This window comes from Myiozetetes cayanensis, unplaced genomic scaffold, assembly GCF_022539395.1.
Source record: "Myiozetetes cayanensis isolate MyiCay16 unplaced genomic scaffold, myiCay2020 scf1, whole genome shotgun sequence".
Classification (NCBI taxonomy): Eukaryota; Metazoa; Chordata; class Aves; order Passeriformes; family Tyrannidae; genus Myiozetetes; species Myiozetetes cayanensis.
The window spans coordinates 42,829,870-42,853,285 of NW_026086604.1; the positions used below are offsets into that span (position 1 = coordinate 42,829,870).

General features: G+C 38.3%; 1 protein-coding gene across 1 annotated transcript; it reads right to left on the reverse strand.

Moving 5' to 3' along the window:
• Positions 1–20,957, reverse strand: LOC126642284 (desmoglein-1-like). Its single transcript, XM_050319728.1, has 16 exons — positions 20,910–20,957; positions 14,287–14,322; positions 13,787–13,915; positions 12,950–13,105; positions 12,675–12,822; positions 11,668–11,831; positions 11,283–11,417; positions 10,543–10,728; positions 10,108–10,367; positions 9,052–9,194; positions 8,684–8,902; positions 7,022–7,546; positions 4,714–4,862; positions 3,961–4,021; positions 2,362–2,570; positions 1–972 (listed from the first exon to the last, which is right to left on the reverse strand). Exons 1-16 carry the CDS (start codon positions 20,955–20,957, stop codon positions 1–3), a joined length of 3,540 nt encoding a protein of 1,179 aa, XP_050175685.1.
• Between the last annotated feature and the right edge of the window lie 2,459 nt (positions 20,958–23,416).

Below are 23,416 nucleotides of genomic sequence, written 5' to 3' on the forward strand. Positions count from 1 at the left end.
TTACTGACTGGAGTACTGCACGGTGCTGTACTTTGTCACTCGTCTGCGGGAGGTACCTGGAGATGCCGTGCCCATTGCCTGTCCAAGGTGACTGTCAGCACTGAGCATCTGACCTGTGCTGCTCAGGCCCCCCAGATTTGCCCCTCCCAGGCTTGCTCCTCCCAGGCTGCTCATGCCAGACCCTGACACTACTCTCTCCGTGACCACCACATTGTGGGCGTTTGATAACTCTGCGGGAATATTTATTAGGCTGCCTGGCATGCCAGAGGCAGGCCTGAACACCCTTTCTGTCACTACCACATTTGACCCATCTACCAGATCAGGAATGCTCAGAGACGCTGGAAGCCGGGAGTTAGGCGCGATTACTCTTTCAGTGACGATAACATTGGACCCGTCTGTGAGATCGGGGATATCTAACATGCCACGCAACTCAGAGGCAGATGCAGGACCCACAACCCTTTCTGTTACGACGACGTTGGATGCCCGCAGAGGGTCAACGCAAAGAGAGGGGGAGCCAGAGGTGTAGGTCTCAGTCACCGTCATGTTGCCGTGGAGCAGGGGATCCGGCATCGGCCTTGGGGGCTGAATGGTTGACCCAGATGTGTAGGTGTTTTCGGTAACAACCGTTGTAGTGCCAACTGGGGGAGGCATAGGTGCACTTCCATTGACAACGATGGTGGTACCAGGCGGTGGGAGGTTTAGATCACTTTCAGGGTTGGGAAAGGCAGCGTTGACGCCTGGCCAGGGCGGGTTGACATCAGGGAAAGGTTCGATCTCTTTGCCCAGACAGATCTCTGCCAGGGTCCTAAATTTTGGCCCTAATGTATCCAAATACGTTTCATCTGTATCTTCTCCAATAAAGCTGCAGCAACCCACAGAGCCAACAGGAGTACCGACTCCTTCATGATCATAGATTAATAGGCAGTCATTTGCTGGTCGACCTTCATCTTCATCTGCATACACGAATGCTTTCTGTAGTTTGCAAAACCAGGAAAATAATAAAAAAAAGGAACAGGAGAACAGAGTGACTTTTCATCAGGCTTTTAACCATGAATACTCAAACCACGATAAGGTTTCCCTAACCACAGTAAGGCCCAGCTGACTTGAAAAACGGGACATCAACAGGACAGATTATACCATCAACATTTTTTAACCGTGAAATAAGTTTTATTCAAACATTACTGTGTTTTATTCTTGTTTGTGCCAACCTTTAGCATCTCAAATTTGGTCTGCCATCAGTAGGTCTGACTGTGGGGCAAAGGAGATGGGTGAACGAATGCACTCTTTGGGCAGCACTATGTGAACAAAGGGGTAGGAAGAGGAGTGAAGGAGGTTATTGAGAGGAGCAGTGGAGAGACCAGGACAGAAGAGATGGGATGGAGGAGTGACCACTGTGGGGAAGACTTGGTGAGCCCAGAGGGGAGTCTGTTTAGAGCAGAAAGGAGATTGCTGATTTAGGACAGTGTTGGGGACCCTGGAGTAGTTGATTGCATGGTGAGATTGGAGGAAGCAGAAAACAATGGAAGGGGAAGTCTGGGAGGGAGAGTCAGAGAGTTTGGGGATTGAGATGGTCAGTAGGAGGAGTAATCTGTGGAGGCCCATGGCTGCCAGACAGTTATTAATTGGGATCTGGGAGAAGTCCATGCTCAGGACATCAAGCCTGTTCTGTCCTCTCCTCCACTGAACCTTGTTTAGATTTTGAAATATAGCAATCCTTATACATTAATTGATATTTTGGTGACATACGCAATAACATTTATGCCCCACAGTTCATGCCTATTATGAAAACATATCCCATGAAGCCATTAATCATGTAAATTCCATTCCTTCTTTTTATACCATATTTAAAGTCTAATTTATGTGTTGTCAAGGGCAAAACTGCATGTTAGTGTCCCTAGCAGTTCACATCTTTTAGTGAACAGAAATGGCAATAAAAATAAGGAAAACAGTGAACTGATGTTCACAGCATCTCTAGGGCTTAAAGTCACTTCAACCTGTACAGGAAGTAGGAGCGAACAATTTCATAAAGTTATTATCTCTTTACACACTGATAAAGGTGAAAAATACATGGCCACTTATGAAGCTGAAATTATTTAGTTGCTTTCTATGCATACCTGCAGTGTGTCCATCAGTTTTACAAAAACACTGTTGGGCAATCAAATCTACTACAGCAGCAGCTCAAAGGCAACACTGGTAGCAGTTTTCCTACCTGTCCAGTCACCTTTGCTTTTACATCAGTCTTATACCATGGAAGTTTCAAAATGACTAGAGTTAATTTGGATTTCTACCATGTAATCTGGGGAGGAGAGTCTGACAAAAAGTAGTCTCACAGATGTAACTTAAAGAATATCAACTAATTACCTCAGAGAAATAGTTGTCTAGGAAGGCCATGTTCACTCCTCCTTCTCGATACTCTTTTATTGTTCCTCCAATTGACCCTTTTACTTCCCCTGTTCCAGAAATTCCTCCAGCTGTTCCATAACCAGTACCAGTGCCGTAGCCAACCCCTGTAGTTTCTTCAACACCAGAAGCTACTACTCCTCCTCCTCCATACGTGTTATTATATATCTCTGAAAACAGAAAAAGTTATCCTTCCCATGCTCTATTAAAATTTGCATAGAATTCGCCAGTCGTATTTATAAATACTATAATGACACTACTGAGTCTCTAAACATACTTTAGACCGCTTTGAGTGACAAATACATACAAGCATTAAACCTCCAATAATAATTAAGCACGTGTTAGTAGACATCTAAGACCTTGATTTTATTCTTGAGGCTAGGCAGCATGTTCATATGTGCTGTAGTAAATAATTTATTTACTGCGGTTATTGACTGGAGACATTCTTCTGCCTGATGTACATATATGCTGTCCTGGGTTTTGCATTAGAAAATCAGATAATTCTTATGGATAGTTACGCAAATACATAAATGCATATTTATGATCACATCAGGGTTAAAATTATTTTGCCTTAAGGTCTTCGAAAAAAATAAAAAGAGCTTTGTTACTCCTTTCACATTTTCTAGTAGATTTTTAAAGGGGGTTAGAGAGAACAACAGTGGATCAAAATAACCACTGACTAATAATGTAGAATGAAATGAGGTCTTCACAATAAGTTATAAAGTAATACTTACAGGATTTTATCTTCTCCAATTTTTTTCATATATTGATAACAAGGAAAGAGTGGTCTTAATGATCAACATATTTTATGATAATAGAGTTGCATACAGTAGCTTTGACTGTGGTTACATTAAGAAACATAGACTAAATTATACTTTTTTTCATTTTTATGAAATGAAAACATACGAGAACATTTTTATATTAATAATAGTCAGGAGAGAAGTTGTCTTGCAGAGTAATATTTCTTCCTGTCAGAAGCTAGTGAAAATGGATCCGTGCCAACGTCCTTCCTTCCTGTTGTCATGTAAGGAATGAGGGACAAAGAGAAAGTGGCACTGCACAGTCTGACTTATTCTCTATGGTCATCGAATTCCTGTGGGAACCTTAGCTCAGAAGCATAAATTTATTGTGCTATGTACCAGATTTCTGTCTAGATTAATGCACAAATGGTCAGTAATTACCTAGCTACTTGACATTCTCTCTTGTGGGAAGCAGAGCCTGGAAAATGGGAACCTTTCATGCTGAGTTATGAAAGCAAATTTCCTTATTCTGGTCTCAGGATTGATTTCTGCTAAAACTGGTGTCTGGAAAAGACCCTCCATTCAGTAGCTGGAATGATAAAGAAAAATTGCCTGAGGTTTGAAAGCCTCAAAAGTTTAACCCTCAGATTCTTTATTCATACTGGAGGTTCTACTAGCGTCAGTTTGACTATCTGCAGATGTAAGATTGGAAGGGTTGAGTTATAGCTGGGAAACTAAAGTGCTCCATGAATCACGAGGCATGAAGTTCTGAAAGATAGATTTATGACAGTGTACATAGAAGATTTTGGGATCTGCTTACCAGAGGGTTCACCAAAATCACCTCCTGCAGCTGTTGTTGGGGCAAGAATATGTGAGACATCCTGGAAAACAACATTTTGACTCTTTTAGTGATGACCTTGAAATTCCCTTATGAAGACCAAGACTTTGTGAATCATGCTAAGGAATTAGCAGTCCAAATTGTTAATCACAGAATCACAGAATATACCAAGTTGGAAGGCACCGAGAAGGATCATCGAGTCCAACTCCTGGCTCTGCATAGGACCATCCCAAAGAGTCACACCATGGGCCTGAGAGTATTGTCCAAATGCTTCTTGAACTCAGGTCCAGTGCCATGACCACCTCTCTGGGGGGAGCTCTTAATTATCGTCCCCATTAAAACAAAACCAAATTAAAACCAAAACCAAACCAAACCCAAACCCAAACCAAACCAAAGACTACAATTTTCTTTCATTGTCGACATAAACAGTGATCAGTGAGGATGGTTTGTGTTACTTTGTCCTAAATTTACACTGAAGAAGTTAGATAGTTATTGTATTTCATCTGAGAGAATAGTAACACCAAACTGTTGTGCCAAGCTAACTGAACACAACGTAAAGCACACAAACTCCAGACTGGGAATGTTAATTATCACCTTTTGTATCTGCCTGGCAACTGTTGACAATGCCAGACTTCTTTTAGAAAACACAGTGCTACAATCACTTGCTATAGTCAAGTGCAGTCTTTTCTCTACATATGAGTTACTTCTGATTTTATAAACATGGAATGTACTGACCCTGTCTTCAGGCTGTGCACCTTCTATTCCCCATGGATGAATTGCCCCTTCTGTGCATTCAGGTACAGGTTCAAATCCAGTTCCAACTCCACCTGCAGCGCCACGTCCACAGCGACAACAGTCGCTCATTGACATCAAAATTGGAATCACTTAACAGGAAAGGAAGAGGAAACAGGGATTTAGGATATCTTTTCCTCACAAGAATAGCTGCTTGTCCCAGAGGGCAGGTGCTCACAAACTTTTGAGAATATGTCTATAAAATGTTTCAAACCAAGGAACCTGCAAGTCTGGCTTGCAGAATGATTAGCTGCTTTTGGGAATGAATGTATTTAGAAATTCAGAATAATTTGTACCTTTAGTTATAGCAGAGCAAGACAGGGGTGGAGTAGAGCTGTTACTCCAAATTTATGCCTATAGACCTGGGAACAGACTTTGATCTGTCTCAACTGAATCAATATAAGTTGCATACATATGAAAATTAAACAAACAGAACCAGTCTTGTGATGTATAGCATTTAGTGCTATTCATTCCTGATATATGAGCATACATTTGTCTCTTCAAATATTGTAATTGAAAAGAAATACACATTAGTAATAATAGACATATGAGAATCAGTGGAGAGATACCCATCTGACTACAGTGATCTTTGGCTAAGGCTCCAGTTGCAATTTTCACATCACATATACATAATGCTTGATTTGAAAAAAAACAGAGACAATCCCTAAGCCCAGGTTTCAACAAATGTTTACATAGAGTGAGTCAGGCTTCCCAGTGTGCTGTATTATGCTTTGTTGTTTCAAGAACACAGTGTTGGAAATTGCAGAATTCTGTAAATACCAAAGTTGAAAACACTGCTCATTTTAAAAAGGCAATGCAATATTAATTCAAAAAATCATAGGATGGTTTGTGTTGGAAGACCTTAAAGGTCATCTAATTCCAACCCCTCTGCCATGGGCTTCATCCATCATTCACTTTGCTCAAAGTCCCCTTCCAGCCTGGCCTTGAACAATTCCAGGGATGAGTCATCCACAGCTTCTCTGGGCAACCTGTGTCTGTATCTTATCACTGTGACAGTAAAGAATTTCTTCCCAAACCTACCGTCTTTCAGTTTAAAGCCATTTCCCCTTGTCATATCACTACATGCCCTGGTAAAAAGTCCCTCTCCAGCTTTCTTGTAGGCCCCCTTTAGGTATTGGAAAGCTATTCTGAGGTCTCCCTGTAGCCTTCTTCAGCTTGAAAGCCCCAGCTCTCTCAACCTGTTTTCATAGGAGAGTCACTCCAGCCCTCTGATCTTCTGAACATCAAAGTGAACTGAAGAGAAAAGGGGGAAAGGCTAAACAGTGTACAAAGTGCTGCCTCACAGTGCACTACTGGGGAAACATTTAGTCCAGACTACCAACTAGGAGAGGAGATTTCCACAGGCAGAATAACAGTGTGTCCTGTAGCATTAGTCACCTGGGGACTACACATGACACAGCACTTGACAGAATTTTGTGTTTGTTGATTCCTACTAATTAAAGATCAAACCCCCAAACAAACCCCGCTCCTGAAAAAGTCAGGGGTAAAAAAATCCATATCCTCAGGTTTTCTAGTTAGTATTTCTTCAGTGGGAAGTTTTAGCTGTTGATTACTTGATGCCCAAGCCATGAGAGAGGGTCCATCATATCTGATTATGATGTTCTGAGAAATAACTTCTTGCATAAATTCTAACTGGTGTCATTCTTGTCCATGAAACTCATATTTCTTCAAAATACTAGGACACTTGAATGAATGTTCTGTTTTGATCCTGTTATAATAAATACTAATTGTTTTTAATAGATGTAATATTGGGAAGCAATAGCCAAAAGTCTCAAAATCTAAGATGATAGTATTTATTGTTCTAATACTGAAATCAGTTCTTTGAGTTCAAAAGAATCTTGCTCTTTACATCATTTCTTACCCAACCTGGAGCTGATACTTGTCCATTTCTTCTATGAATGTAATGGAAGGACAAATTGCAAAATCTAAGTTTTAAGTGACTGAACAGCTTTCTGTGATGATTTGAGAACTAAATAACATCTTAAAAAACCAACACCAAACCCTAAGTTTTAGGAAAGAAGTAGTTATTTCTGAATGAAATGTGTATGTAAATGTGTATAGCATAATATATATAAAAATTCTTTTAATTTAAAAGATGAATTTTTCTTGTCAAATGGCCCATAGGAGCCAACAGATTAACAACCAACCAGAAAAGCCACCTTGTTTTAGAAGAATTAAAAAATACATTTTCAGAAAGGTAATAAAATTGTTTCCTTAATTTTATACTTACGAACAAATATTAATCCACCAAGAAACATCAGGCCAATGGCAGCACCGCTAAGTGTGGTAGGTGATTGGTAATCTCTGCCATAATTTCCATTTCCAGCATAACCATCATCAATGGATGCAGTATATCCTTCGTCACCTCCACCATAGCTATCGGTATAAACCTGCCAGTCTGTGTCATCCCCATAACCTCCTCCTCCAGGTCTAGTCTGACCATCACCACCACCTTGTCCTCCTCCTTCCCAGTCTCCTCCACCACCACCAATATCAGTGCCACCGCCACCAGCACCGCCACCAGCACCGCCACCAGCACCACCACCAGCACCACCACCACCAGCAGCACCACCGCCACCAATGATAATTATTCTTGTGGCCCCACTGGTGCAGTAATTCCGACTATCACACTGACAAGCTTGCACAGGAATTATGTGTGGTCTAGGGCAGCGTCGGCCTTGGCTGTCTCTCACAGTGACATAGATCCTATAAAGGTAAAAGTCAATGTTCTGGCTCACTAGTTCTGCAGAGGAAGCTTTGGGGGGAAAAAAAAAAAGAGAAAAATATTTAGATGAATATTTTGTTTGTACTAAAGTATTTAGTATAAATCTCTACTTTTTGTTAGTTATTTTCATAGAGCAAAATATAAGACTAAGACTTCCCTTTCTAAGATCTTCAGTTACTTATGCCTCTACAATACTTATTCAAAGCTGAAACTTATGATCCTCATCTATGCTAGATTTTCTTTGGTAAAACCTGAGCCAGATAAGTCTAGTTATCACTTTTAAGCTTGAGAAATACAAGAGGCAAATGCACTTTTTTATTTCTACTGCTGCTTTTCCTGATTTTTATTTGCACAATGGTAAACATAAAAATGGTAAGTTTTATACATTTCTTTTTCCTCTCACAAGGATTTTAAATATGTTTTTAAAAAGCTTTTCCAGTAGGTTTAAAAAATAAAGTTACACAGATGCATTTGCTTAGGACTCAAAAATAGCTGTAATCATGATATTTAACATTTAATGTAGTCTTCTATGCATACAGTAAGTTATGCAAATTCTGTCATTTAGTAGTGTATGAGATTTGAGTATTCATTGGTTTGTCATGTCCAATTGGAAGAAACTGGAAAAGCTCCACTGGACACTGACTAAAACAGTTTTTGCAGAAATACAAGTAAGTCTAATTGGTACAATAAATTACAAAAGTTGCAGTTTTTATTTGCCATTTTCACATGCCTCTCATATAAGTAAAGGTCTGCCAACTAAAAACTTTATTCTTTAATACAAAATTTTGAGAGTTTTGTTGTGTGCTTAGGATTTTTTAGATATGATAGAAATAAAAAGTATCAAATTACTCCTTTTGATTTACTCCTTATGTTTTGACCAACAGAGGTTATTGTCATAGTTATACTCAAAATACAGTTTTGCTGCCCTATTAAAAAAAAATTCTGTTTCCTTTAAAAAACACATGCAATAATTTTGATTCTAGTTGTAACATGATTTTATATATTTATAAGCAGATATGGAGCAACTTCTTGGATCCATATGAGCATAAAATCACACAAATGAGATTAGAATACATTCTAATAACTGGTTTTTAAAATATTATCCTACTCAGTTATATAAGAACTTGTTACTCTGGTTTATTCTGTTAAAAATATAGATTAATTTACCATTTATTGATCTGATTATCCATGTAGTTTGAGGTTCACCATGTATGGTGAATGTAAAGGGCGTAGCATACAGATCTCCATCCCTGTGCTTTGCTGTGATAATCACTGATGGGGAATGCATACATACTTTCCTTAGTTCAGTATTAATAATTGGGCAGTTGGCATTGATATCATCTATTGAAAGCACAATGGTGCCTGTAGCAGTATATCGAGGAACCCCTGTAAAAAGAAGATATTTGTGGTCAGGAGGGAGTATTGATACTATAAATAATGCAGTTTAGGTTGGAAAATTAGAAACAGGAAAAAACATTGATAGAAATCTGAAACAAAAGGAGTTTTCTTTTAGAAAACTTAATCTCTTTTCTTACCTCTGGTGATAGCCAGAACCTCTGCTTTGTACTGCCCATTGATGACATAGACTGATTCCCGGTTAATGACTTTGTTGAGTGTGATTTCACCAGTGTTTTGATTGATTCTGAACCAGGCAGCTGGATCACGTCCTATACTATATCTGTGTTTGGTGAAGTGAAAATACTCAGCATTATGTTAAGAATATATGAATTAAATATTTATTTTGCAAATAATATTTGGCACTTTGGAACATTTTTCTTTAGGTTGTGCTAGGTCCCATTGCATTTTACCCTTTTCAAGCAAAATTCATGTAGACTTCAAAAAATGTAGATCAGAAAAGTGATTAGGAATAAAGTAGATGTGGAGAAGCCCATTGCATTTTGCAAGTGGCATCATAGTTTTGAAATTAAATCTCTCTGGATTCTGTAAACATTTACTAGAATCCTAGTTGATATCAGTGGTTAAATCCGCAGCTCTTCCTGTAACATTCTAGAGTTGTATTTGTTAACACATCTCTCGGTTTTATGATTTTTTTCCAAACCTTTGTTAATAAGCTGTATTTATTTCTACATACATTAAAAAGCAAATTCTGATCCCAGTTATTATCATTGATTTCAAGGGAAATAAGTGTCAAATAATTTTTTTTTCTTAGTATAGAATGAGCTAGTAGTGACCTCTTCTGATTGGATAATACTGGCCATTATTGGGATTTTCTGCTTGCTTTTTTAGAGATGCTAACAAATTCTCTATTTGTAGCAAACATTTCAAGAAAAAATATTCTTAGGCCAGATAAGAAAAAAAACCTCACCTGTTTTATTTATGTAAGTTACAGCCTATTGGAAGAGTGTTATTTTCTTTGTCTTGTACATAAGGCTAAGGAAAGTAGGTCAGGAAAGAAAGCAATTGTAGCACAAAAAAGGGCTGAACTATATACGATTGTATTGCTGTTATTCTGGTGCCAGTCGATTAACATTGGGGTTTTTTTTAAGCATCCTTTAAAATACCTATTCCTCATCCCACTGAAATCTCTAAAGAATTATTCTATCCAGGAAGTTAAGCAGAGCAGAGCTTACACAACATTTGATGCAATAGCTCTTGTATCCTCATCGATGGCTGTGTATGTCCCTATAACATAATTCACTCTTGTGCCTTCTGATAGAGAAAACACGACTGAAGATGGGTGAAACCTTGGTGGTTCAATGACATTTTTTACTTCTATTGTGAGGGGTGTTCCATGTATTTGGTACTCCTGTGCAACAGAGTGGTGGAAAGAAGCTACGTTCCTGACACCAATCATCAGTGAGTGGGTTCGGAGGTGTTCATAATCGAGTTCCTAAAAGATAAACCAAAGAGAAGTAGATAATACATAAAAGTTCCTTAATTTTGTTAAATTTTTTTTATTTTAAATGGTTGAATGACAATATTTTTACTGGCCATTTAATTTTGTTAACAATTAATTAAAAATATTTTGGTTATTTCAAGAGTTGAATCACAATATTTATCCATACCTTAATTACTCTAAGAATTCCTTGGTTTGTAGCTCGATCTGTAACAATTTCAAAACAGTTATCTTCATTACCGGATATAAAGAAAAACTCTGCTAACCAATTGTCTGTAAACTCTTCATCAGCATCCAAAGCTTGTATTCGTAGTAGTTCTGAACTGAGTGAATTTTCTGAAATGCTTGCTGAAAACTGGAATGACAGATAAGTACCTGTTAGCAAACTCTAGTATATATAATGTGAGGAAAACATAGCTGTCTGCAGAGATTTTTTTTGAAGGATGTCCTGTGCACAGCCCATGCAAATTTAATAGAAAAAAGTGTTTTCAATTGTGACTCTGGTTGCAGATCTGAAGAGCTATGTCACCTCAAGTGTTTGCAGAGGCATCTTAGAGGGAGAGGATTTGTGCTTTCTATAGAAAAAGATCTTAAAAAGACTGGGTTAATCTACATAATCTGGCCATACTGCAGGGGTCTGGACACCTGAATTACTGGATTTCTCTGAATACAAAGAAGTCCTGACAGTGTCAGGACTGACTTCTCTGAATGCCAAAATAATCTATGCGAATGTTAGCAGAATTGGTACATGGACTGTGTTTTGAGCACACTTCAAGGGGACAACCCTCTTATTCCAGTGAAGCATTCAAATGTGAAAGTGCTCCATGGGTTAGTAAGGGCTCTGTTATCCATGGAGTTTTCTAACAGGGTTTTAAAACAGTTATGTTGCTTTTGGTATTGAAAACTTACAGAGCTTTGAGCAAGAGTTGGAAAGTTGTCATTGACATCAATAACTTTAACGTTACAGCTACAAAGGGATGATATTCCATCTGCAGCTCCATCCCGGTCTGATGCCTTCACAACAAGAGTGTAGCTACTATGTTGCTGTCACAAAAAGAGAAATGAGTGTTTTAGAAAACCAGCTGTGCATCTTATAAATACTCATGTCTTTCTACTATTTCCTAATATAGGAATTTGCCTTAGACATTTCATTGTAACGCATTGAAAACATGCATTTGTCCAATAATTTTTGTAAAAAACACAACCTTTCTCTCTCTTTTATTTTCTTTCATGCTCTCATAACACATATGCACCTAAAAATCATGTTATTTAACTTTGGAAAGGGAAATGTTACCTCTCTGTCAAGATAATTGGCAAGGTGAAGTTCTCCAGTGTATTTATTCATAATGAACATGGGTGGACCTGAAGGTTCCTGACTCTCTATCTTGAAGGCAATTTTAGAATTCAAGTGATTAGGTTCATCTGCATCTGTTGCAATGATTTTCATCACCAGCGTGTCTAAGAATAACAAATAATTAAAAAACCATCAGAAAATCTGTTGTGTTCCTGCAAACAACTCATCAACACAATGCTAAAACTTGTATGAAAATGATAGATGGCTTTCATTGACATATACAAAGCAAACAAAAAAATTTAGTTTTTTAATACTGATTCTGTTAATGACTTTAATAAAAAATCAAGGTCAGATGGAATAACACAGATTTTCACTGAACTTCTTGAAATCATCATAGGGAATATGTAAATACATTAAGTACTAAGCTTGCAAATATTAATGCATAAAATTGCCACAGTTTTAAATGACAATTTCTGTAAAGTAGAAAATGAGTGTTATGCACCATTACCTCAGTTGATTTCTCTACTTTTAGTAAAAAGAACCATTTTAATCATTTAAATAAGGGTTTGTTTAGTAATTCTACTGCGACTGCAATACACAGGCTACAAATACAAATATTTGAAAGAGAAAAATGGGAAAAAATGTGTTTTATATACCCTCTAAGGAAATTAGTGTAGTATTATTTTTATTTCCTGAATGAACTGATTTATTTTTCATTTTCACATCTGAAAGAATTTGCATAATGGTATGGTTAGAAACTGGAACATTCAGCATTCAAGTGTGGGAAGAAAGGGGGAAGGAAGCACTGCTGCTTAATTTATAGCAACGAGCTCCAGCCCTGGCTCAAACAGCACTTGGAGAAGCATCTGGTGCTCCTTGCTCTGCAGTAGCCCTGACCAATCTATGTCATTGCCTAAGGAAAAGCAGGAGGAGCACCCCAGGTTTATATTTACTGTATTCTGGGAGCTTTGCTAGCAGTACTATAAAGGCATGATGTGGTTACTTACTGTCCATACTGCTCTCTTCAATAGATCCTGTAAATACAGTTTGTGCAAATACAGGAGGGTTGTCATTTATATCCAGAACTCTGACTCGAAGTTCAAGAGGTGGTTCCAAATCCATGCCTGTCACTGAGTGTTTAGCAAAGCAACGTATCTAGATAAAGAGATTTAAAACATTTTAAAACAAAAAGTAAGCAAAATAGCAATCTGAAACAAATTAATTTGTTGTCTGCCCACCCTAGATCCATCATCATAAAAGTATAAAAAAGGAGAATACTTACAACAAATACTGGGGTTACTTCCCTGTCCACTATTGATGTTATATTAATTTCTCCTGTTCTTGGGTTAACAACAAATATTCCGTAGGGTGCACGATCAATTCCAACTCCAGAGATGCTGTACGTGACTGGATTGTTTTCTTCACAGTCTGATCGGATCTACAGCAACAAATCATAATTTATGGAAATTTACTGAGGATACCTGCAGGGCCTTTTCTCCTAATATTAGTTCCTGTAAAACATTCCATGTACTTCCTGTTTTTCAACCCCTTTTCACAAGGTTCAGTTGACAGAACCAATGGAAGGTTCTTCTACTAAACAATTAACCTGGAGATCTGTCTCCCCTTAAGTGCTGGATAGGCTTTCTCTTAAATCTGGCAGGCAAGTGAAGAGAGAAACCTCCAAGACTACCACACTGTGGCTGGACCTCGGTAAGTGAAAGGACGGGACAGGAAGATACGGTCTTTGCTCTGTTTCCCACAGAAGTCATGCACAATGCTTGAACTTCTGCTTAGGAGTTTATCAGGGTGAGAGACAAAAGAAAAATAGTGTGCTCTGGTACACAGACGCTGCATGCAAAGACACCATTTGGACCTGCCCAGCGAGTAGACTGATGACAGTGTTCCAGGAAGCCTCTGGTCACTCCTCAGCAGCCACATGGCTTTACTTTCTGAGACTGTCTCAACAGAGCTGGAAATATTGCTCATCTTTCTTTTATTCTGCGTTCCTTGCTTCAACTACTCTAAGCAAATATATTTTTGAATCTCTCTGCTTTTATCAGCCTGTCTTTGCAAAAAAATTCCTCATCAATGAAACTTTTGGGGTTTTTTTTCTACTTACTCTGGCAATTGGATTCCTCTTAGAATTATCTTCTCCTTCTCTACAAGCTGCAGCAAATTTGATCCATTCACGTTTTTGTCTTCTGAAGGTTTTCCATCTTGCCATTCCATTTTCATCCCATTCTTTTACCTTTGACACAGAGTTCCAGTGTCATATGATGTCAATCCATTTTAAATTAATACAGACAATTAGAATTTTCAATAATAAGGAGGAAAGAGATTTTTGTAGACCTTGTATTTTTTTACATGTCTGTGAGTCCCAGACTCTTAAGAGTGTACATGCTTGCTTTAAAATTATTCCTTTGTGTGAGATACTCATTTAGGTTTAAGAAAAGTTCTCTCAAGGGAGTGAGCAGGTTATTACCTGCAGCTGTTTAATATTTAAATATGTTTTCAATCTTCAGGTTCAGAAGTGTTTTAGTTCAGTATTTTCCACTTGATTTTTTCATTGGTTACATTTCATTTGATCAGAAAACCAGTTTCTAAAGAAATATATATTACCTCTACATGAAATCCTGTGCTGAAATCCAAGAGTACCTGCAAGAACAGTAAAAAGATTGGCTTGTAAAAATGCAAGGCAAGATCCAGTAAGCAAAGCTCAACTGCAAGACATTGTTATACTGCAGGACTGGAGTAGTTTTTCTCAAGTCTATTGCAATAGCTTATTTAGGCAGTAGCTACAGGATTTCCAGAAATAACTTTATGCAATTCAATTTCTTCTATCTCCAACACTTGAATTCCTTGACAGTTTAAACCTTCAAAATTAATTCTGCCTTTCAAGACAGAACTTTGAGTTTCAATGGATACACCATAGCAAATTTCAAGCTATACCTACATTAAAATACAGCTTTCACACAGATTTTTTAGTTTTAACTCCTTAGCTGGTTGCAAGACTTGTTACCAAAATATCTAGGAAACTAGAGAAGGAGTATTTATCCTAAATAATTTATTCTTTATTTTTTCTTGTCCACAATAAACCTAGAATACTTAACCAGGTTTTTTAACCAAAAAGAGTGAAAATATTTTCTTGGAACTTCTCAGTGAAGTTGAAGACATTCAAAGTAAGATGGCAAGAGAACTGCAGTCATCAAGCATATTTTCCTGGAGTGCAGTGGGCTTTGATTTGAGACCTAACTATGCAACCAGTCTTGAGTAAATGAAGGTGACAGGATCAGATGAAATATATAAATACTTTAAAATTAAAATTTAAATAAGAGAAGCCTCAATTTCTTGATTAGTACAATTTAAAAGAAGGCACAGTTTAATTAATCTTATTCCTAAATAAGGTGTAACCTCTTCAGAGCATCTTTTTTGGGTTTAGGACCTGGTTTTCCTCTCTTCAGACAATAAAGGTGAAGAAGATGGGATTTGCAGGACTGGATGCTTTTTTCATTCACCATTGGGAGAAACAAAATATCCAGGTGACTCAAAAAATATTTCAGAGATTTTCTTCTCTCAAAAGATGTTGTTAACATTTGCATTTATAAATTTTCCACTTCCTTATAATTTCCCATAGCTTTTTTTGTTTATTTGTTTGTTTGATGCCAGTTGTACTTAGATAAAATCTGTGTCAATCTTTTATCCTATGGTTGACATCATGGGAATTTCCTCACGTCAAATTTATTGCATTGTTCTGGCAAGGCCGGAACATGGACACAGACTTCTTTCCACTTACTTCATGTTAAGACAACTTCTTACATGGAACAGATTAATGAACAGCAGCTTAATTCTTCTTCTGCTCTCTCTCTTTTCCCCATTTACCTTTATTCTGCAAGAGGTCCACCATCTGCCATTTACAAAACAATGTCTCCAATGATCTGGTCTTGCCCAGAACATTCCCTGAGACCTTGGCACATAATGGCTGCCCTAATCTGCTTTTGAATGAGGGAGTTTAGGCTGTCATTTGCCCATGTGATGTGCATATTATGTTGAAATTTATTTGACTATTCATAGGGGAAGGATTTTTTTTTCCCCTTGTTTCTTTGAGCAAATTATTGACATAAATGGTTAAGAAAAGTACTCTGCAGGAAAATGATAGCAATATGATCATGTTGTACTAAAAGCATTAATATATCTTCTGAGTTTATGTCTTGGGCTTATTTAAATCTTGGGCTTCAGAATAGGGTTCAAGTTCGTGTGTGGCCATTACTCATCTCGGAGAAGGGACAATATCAGACTTCAGGTAAATGGCAGGGTTTTTCCACCCCAGTGGGAGCTCAGGCCTGTCCTTTTATAATCCCCCTTGTAACCTGGGGGAACATGGAAAAGTGAAAGGGTCAGACTATACCCTCAAAGAGAACCTGAGTGATGAGGTCTACCAGAAAGAGAGCTAATTGAATAGTCTCTTATCAATCAATCCCACTGGTTGAGCAGAGACTCTTTGGTGAGCACAATGAAATACTCTCCACCCTTGCACTGAAATCCCTTCTGGCATGCAAGCAATTGTCTTGACCCAGCAAAGTATGAGAATACACCTCCCAGTGAGATGTTAGTGAATCTTGTCTGCTGTCTGCATCCTGTGGCCTATCCTGTTACTCAACAGTGAGACTGATACCTCACACCCAGACACATCACTCACACATCACTCTCATACTCAGCAGGCCTAACTGAAAAACTGTTCTGAGTACCTCTGAAATAAGAACTATGCCAGTAAAGAATTCTGTGGTTTAAGGGCGTGAATACTGACAAAACACTTGATTAAACCTATATGGAGTTCTGTTTCCAAGGAATGAAAAATACGTCTTTTACACTGGAGTCTCATCCTTCGTTTTTGAGCACCAGTAATGAGAATGTCAGGACTTTGTCCATTGCAGATGCTGGGGATTGTAAATTTAGGCCCCTTGTTTCCACACGTATCCTGTGTTATCTAAGGAAAACCTTGCTCTGCTACTTGTGGCTAATGAAGATCTTGAATCCAGAGTCCTTAGTACGATTTGTGTTATATGAAAAGGCTGATCCGATGAACTTAATGTCTGTGTTTGGTGTGTCTCTCTCAGTTACCTCCCTGTTATAGGAAGGAGGGCAGGCAGACACCAGAAAAAGCTGTCTAGTTCACCAACCTCAACAATTTTGAGATACTTATCCAACTTGATATGGGGATGGAGGCTCCTCTGCCTCCCCAAATACTGTTTTCCCATTGTCTGCTATCACCAGCAGTTAGAGGTCTTCCCCCAGATCAGTTACCTATTTCTAATATCTATCTGGGAGACAAACCTGTTTTTTTTCTACTGCTATTTCCAGCAGAGAAGTGCTATCTCTTAGCAGCTAACTCGATCATATTTCTAGGTAGTGAAAAAAATTTCCTTCTAAACCAGTGTCCAAGTACAGCACTTTCTACAGACACAGCAATGAACATTATTAAGCAATAGGAGCCACTGGAATGTGTGGGATGCATCCTGAGGACCTTAGGGTAGGCAAGCCGATCAGAACGATGCCAAGATTTGATGGTCTGTTAATCTCTGTAAGACTGTGGGGAAAAAAAAAAGGAAACTGCAGAGAAGCTAGAGGCTGATTGCAGAAGCTGTTTCTGTTTCGGGCTGGGAGACGTGCTGTCAGGGAACAAGTTTATGGTGGCTGTCATTTGCGCAGTGTCCTGTCTGAAAGCTTGTCTTTTATTGTAATGGTGCCTGAACCCTGTGTCCAAAATGACACCTTAGAGTCACACTGGAGTTATTCTGGATTTATTCTGATGTAACTGGAAATAGAATTAGGCCCATAGGATGTGTATGGTTCTTTGCACCTTCAAAGCAATTTACAAACAAGAATTAACTAATCATTAATTGAGTGCCAAGCAATATTATACGCAATTATGGAATCCTCCCTCCTCCACCTACTCAAATCTAAATGACTGAACACGCCTTTAACATCTTCCCAGCATTATTCATATGGGACCTGCTTTTCTGTCTTTGAAGTCAACAGCAGTATTGTTATTGGCCTGGATGGGAGGAGTGCTGAGAACTCAAACGTGTTGCATTAGTCATCCGGGTGCAGTGGCAGCTCTGGTACTGTCAGCGTTTTGGGACTTTTACGTCTTTCGTATTCATCCAAAGCTCTGATTAGTAAAGGATTGCAATAATGAACCCTTCCCTTTATTCATTCCGACTCTCTTTAAAAAATGGTAAATCAGCGCACAGGAGATAATATGAAGCAAAGTTCAAACATAAGACAAAACCTCATATTTTAAAAAGATGAAATTTAATCACTTTTTAATTAAAACATTGTGGGTTTTTTTCTATACTTTTCATTTTCATAGGTCACTAATTAATGTACTTCTTCCAATTTAAATGGAAAGATTGTCAGGATGATTTTTCTGGCATTTTGTTTACTAATTCAGAGGAAGTCAGGTGTTACTGTATCAGTAACTGATGTCAATATTTTGTATTGCCCCCAGGATCCATTGCTACTTCAGCAGAATTATGACAATGGTTGTGTCAGCTAGAAGAATATGTCCCAAAGTTTTATTTATTTTAAAATAAGTTTATGCAAAGAACTGAACACTTTGGGAAAGTTTTCACTGCAATTGCTTCTGTTCTGCCAAGTCATACAGATATAATGAATTCCCATACAGTAACCATTAGAAAAATGAACAGAAAAGTAATTTCAGTGTAGGGTGTATGCCATTATCATTCAAATTTGAGTTTTTCAAATTAGTCAAGCTAAGTGCCCTCAATAAATCTCCGCAATAAAACCTGAATTCTGATATGGCTTAGAGTGTTCTGGCTGCAAATGCATGTTTGCTTAATGGCCATTTTGCTTAGGAATGTAAAACTGCAGGCATAAGAACCTTATCTTAGGAGATAATTCCTGAATGTGGAATTGCTTTAGTTTCTATTTCTACAACAAAATCATTTGGCAGAAGACCCTGCAAGTTCCTGAATAAATCCTGGCACATGTTTCGTATGCATATGCAAGGAGAGAGTTTAACCCCTTAATATTTTTATGTGCAACCAAGTTATGAGTAAGAGGTGTAACCATAGCCTAACAACTGGAGGGAAAAAACAAAAAAAAAGAGCATAGATAACACATGGGAAAATGTAGCCAGACAAAAGTGCATAAGAGATGTGGTGAATTTAAAATTATTGGCTGTCACATGATAGCTGGCAGGAGAAGAGTCATACCTGATCAAACAGGTTATTTCCATAAAACGTGTCTGTGCTAGTATCACAAACAGAACTCCCTTACTCATGAGAATAATGCCTTTGAAGTCACGTGAGCAAGGGTTGCAGAATCAGTCCCACCAATGGTGAAATCCATGTAGAAAATTACTAGTTTCAGGGCTGGTAAATTTTCTTTTTTTTGAAAGTGTAGTAGTGCACTAAAATATGTATAACTCCACAGTACTTTTATTTGAAGCAACTTTTTAACAATATACTAACCAGACAAACCATTCAGACAGGTGATTTTCATGAAAGATTAAACAAGCTGAAAGCTAAGACTCTTTCTCAGAATGCACTAAAATTGGATACACAAATTTATCATTTATTTGATCTCTACAGTTTGTCAGCTTTCTATAAAGTGCTGAAAGATGCTAATAAGCTGTATGGGCCATCATGGACATTGCCATGCAAAAGAACGCATAATAATTACAATTGTTTCATCTGGGCAGTAGAAGTTCAAATATTTGATAGTCATCAAAACATAATGGCAGTTTTCACAATTGCTCTTTTTTTCTGACCCAACACATACCCTCCATCACTGGCAATTGCAACAATAATATACTGAAAGAATGAAAATGGCTCCAGAGGTGCTGAGAGAAGTAAAGCAGTAAAATCTCTTTTGAATGGACAGATCTTAGACATAGTATAGTCAAGCTTTTTGAACTTTGACACGTTGGGAGTATGCATCACCAGGTAACTGAGTGAAATGGATAGTCACTAGAGCAACATGAAAATCCAGAGGTGTTAGTGATGTGCAACAGGCCTGTCTCGGAGATCTCTGCGCTGCCCTAAACAAGCAGAAACATATCCAAACTGTGACTTGCTTTTGCCAAGTTTTGCTGTTGTTTGCTTGGCAGCTGCCCTGCGCTAATTAGTTCTACTTTACTGATCGAAGAGCTGTCAGCTAAAATTAATGGGTTCTATTTTCAAATTCGTTTTAGGATTTCATATTCTACAACACACACTTTTTCTCAGACTGCAACATTCCTAGAGACATCAGTAACGAGAAGTTAATAAACATTTGTGCTTACTAATACATTGTGTAAAATGTAAAATTGCATGAAAATCACAGAAGGACATAACTGTAATAGAAATCCCACTCAATCTTCCAGGCCTTAAACCTCTACCTAGTTTCAAAAGAGCAGCACAGAAGAGTAAAATTAATCCACAGAAAAATCAGATTGCAGGAGCAATAAAGCCTCCATAGTCCTTTTCAGTCCCTTCTGGGTAATTTCCGTGTCTTGATGACTGCATTGTACAACTATGCCACTTGACCATAGCCACAACTTTCCTCTTACAGTGAGAAAAACAAACCCAAAGAACAACACTTTCATCATGCATTCACTTGCTCAGCACATGGCGGCTCAGACACTAATGCACTACAATGCAAGAATTCTTTGTACTCTGAAAAAATAGGCCCAGTTTTGATTTTTACTCAACTAAGATCTTCCCTAAATGTTTGGGGTTTTTTCTCATGAATATAGCTGTAGGATTTGGTCAGCTCTAAAGTGGTCTTGCTAATCAGTTTAATCAGTTTAGAAAAAGAGATTTGAATTCTTTAGAAAAAGATATTCCTTCAACTGATAAAAAAGTAAAAATGTAGAACCAAATTATATCCAATCATTACAATTTTTATAATGATGTCTTTTATTAATAACAGTGACCCCTTAAATAGTAGGCACAAACAACATATGTCTGAAAAGTCACACATTAAACAGAGAAAGCCACATACTTGCAGAACATAAACAAAGAAAGTAACATTTGTCATTATTTAATGAAAAACTAAATTAATTCTGTAGAATGTTCACAAGTGCTGTTTGAAATAAGCAGAGCCTTGGGGTTCTTTTTGTAAATTTCATAAGATATTTTGGGGGGACTAGTTTACAGTGTAAACGTAATGGTCTCCTGGGGAAGACTCAACCAGCGGAGTCGCAGAGTTTACAAATACTGTTTTAAAATCTGACTTACCAGCAAAAGGAACAGAAAAGCAGCCGTTCGGTGAGGGAGCCAATCCATGGCATCTGACTTCTCGGATACAAGTCCAACTGAGTTATGGTTACAAGCCTGTTCTTGTTCCCCTCCCCCTCAGCTCTAGTGACTATTTAAAAAGACACTTGGTATATGTCCTTATACTCAGCCCTTCAAAGTGTCTCTGCCTCCCTCTGAGGGAAGCACTGAAGATGCTGTATAACAGAGTGTCTTTCCCCACCCCAAAATCCTGGGCTGGTCTCACCTGAAACGCTTGACAACATCATTATTGCTTGCAGGTAAAAGCTAAGAGACACACCTTAATTCTTATTGCACTGAAACCCTTTGTTGGATACGAAAGGGTACGTTTTAAAAACAGAAGGCAAGCTTCACTGAGAAGATACCGAGTGATTTATAAATTACTCACAACATAAGGAATTATTAAAATGATAACTTATCATTGCTTTCAATGCAATTGCCAGTTTTCTTCTTGCACCCCATATAATAGAAGAACGTAATGAACATTACCATGAAGAATATGGACTTTAAGAAATTATTTGTTTGAATTAAAAGCCTGTTTACTTCCAGGCACAAAGAAGTCAGTTCCATGCACATTGTTCACAGAAGTGAAACACTCAGAGCAGAATGGGGTTGTTGTTAAAGAGGTAACATATCAATTTGGGGAGGGGGAATCATGTTTTATTCATGAGGCCGTAAGAATGTCTGAAGCAGAGGAAGACTTTCTTCTTTCACCAGCTCCAAAGCCTCCTCATGCCATACCATTCTCTTCCAATGGGTTGTGCTCTCGCTGACACAGTGGAGAGGGAGTTGCACACATGCCCTGTCCCAGAGAAACTGGAGAGCCAGTCAAAATAACAGGAAGTGGAGGAGAGGGAGGATGTGCCCACACAGGTCGCTTCTGGCCTCGTTTTGAGTGCAAGAGTACAGTTACTGGGGGACAGAGAAACCAAAGAACACTCCCCACTTTGCTCTGCAATAGCTCTCTTTGCAGAAGCCCTCTCTGCAGAAGAGGTGTTGTAAGTCCCTCCTTGTGTCTTTGGGACACCTGAACCACCCTGTGATGGCAAGAAAAAGTTAGAGTGATCCTCTGCTCTGGCACTGAACCTGGGAGGAGGGTACACACTTCATCCCCCAAAATGCAATATGACTGGTGTGCTCCTGAGCCTGCTGAGCCCTCCATTGAACTTGGAATCTCCCAGAACTGGATTCAGGCTGGGAAAAGAGGGCTCAGCACCTCTGGGACTACTCAGCACCTGCCAGGATGAGGTCCCATGCTCCTGCTGGGTAAGCAGCTTTGCAGCATGTCATACCTCCATGCCACTTAGCATGGATACTTTGGTGTCTTGCAGCTAGCTGGGGCTGCCAAAGCCAGTCGTGCACGTCCCCGTTGTCACTCAGCTCTTGGTACTAAGCTAAACGTGCCAAGCAGTGAGTCAGTGAGGCAAACTGGGACAGGCAAAGTTAAATGAATCACATCTGGATTTTCCCTTTTCTGGGAATTTTTTAACAATCTGAAATTTGCTTTTGGATTAAGTAAAAATAAAATGTTATCTGTTGCACATATAAAATATGCATGTTCTTTTATGAACCAGACTATCTTATTTCAGAACTTTTGTTTAATCAGATATTCAAAAATGACAATTTAAAAACATTTTTTGTTCTAGATTTTTCAAATGTTTGGTTTGGAGGGTTACATTTTTTTGCTTTGCAGAATTTTAAGCATTATTTTCATATGTTTTTTACTGGTTTATACCAGACTGATATGATCATTATTGCAGTAACACATAAAATATCCATATTACCAATTCAATAGTCAGCGTTTGAAGTGTTGGAAGCATAAAACAATGAAGAAAATGCAAAGCTCAATACATGATGGAGCCCATGGTGCAGATATGGAAACTGGATGGAGGTCTTGTACTTTGCATTGCCATGGCATTGGGGAGAAACTTGGAGTGGGGTGGAAGTTGCATGGTCTCATTCTTCTGCTTGATACCCAGAAATGTTTTGTGCAAACCAAGTCCATCTCCTACATCTCCTACCAAGAAATATTATGCATAACATGACTACAAAGACTGGAAAGTTTGACCGCACTCCTACTCTCAGCACTTTACACAATAGAGATAAATAAGGCATAAAGTGTACCCCAATTTCATACCTGTACCCAGTTGTTTACACAAAATTTGCAGGGATATATTGGCAGGTTTGTCCTCCTCATCCTCCCTAAAAGGCATGCTTTTTGGTAAGCCTTGTGTCCTTAGCTACGTTGAGTGTTTTGACTTGAGATTTGAGCTTGTAATTGCAACTGTATTGTTAGCACCATATATAACAATTCTGCAGTTAATGCATTTATCACTGACAATCCAAAAGAGCCATATATATAGTGTTCAATAAACTGTGCTAAATAAGCTACGCTCATAGTTAATAGACTCTCTGTGTATCTGGTGTCAGGCCTACACAGTTATGTTTTTGCAGTATGAAGTGGGCCA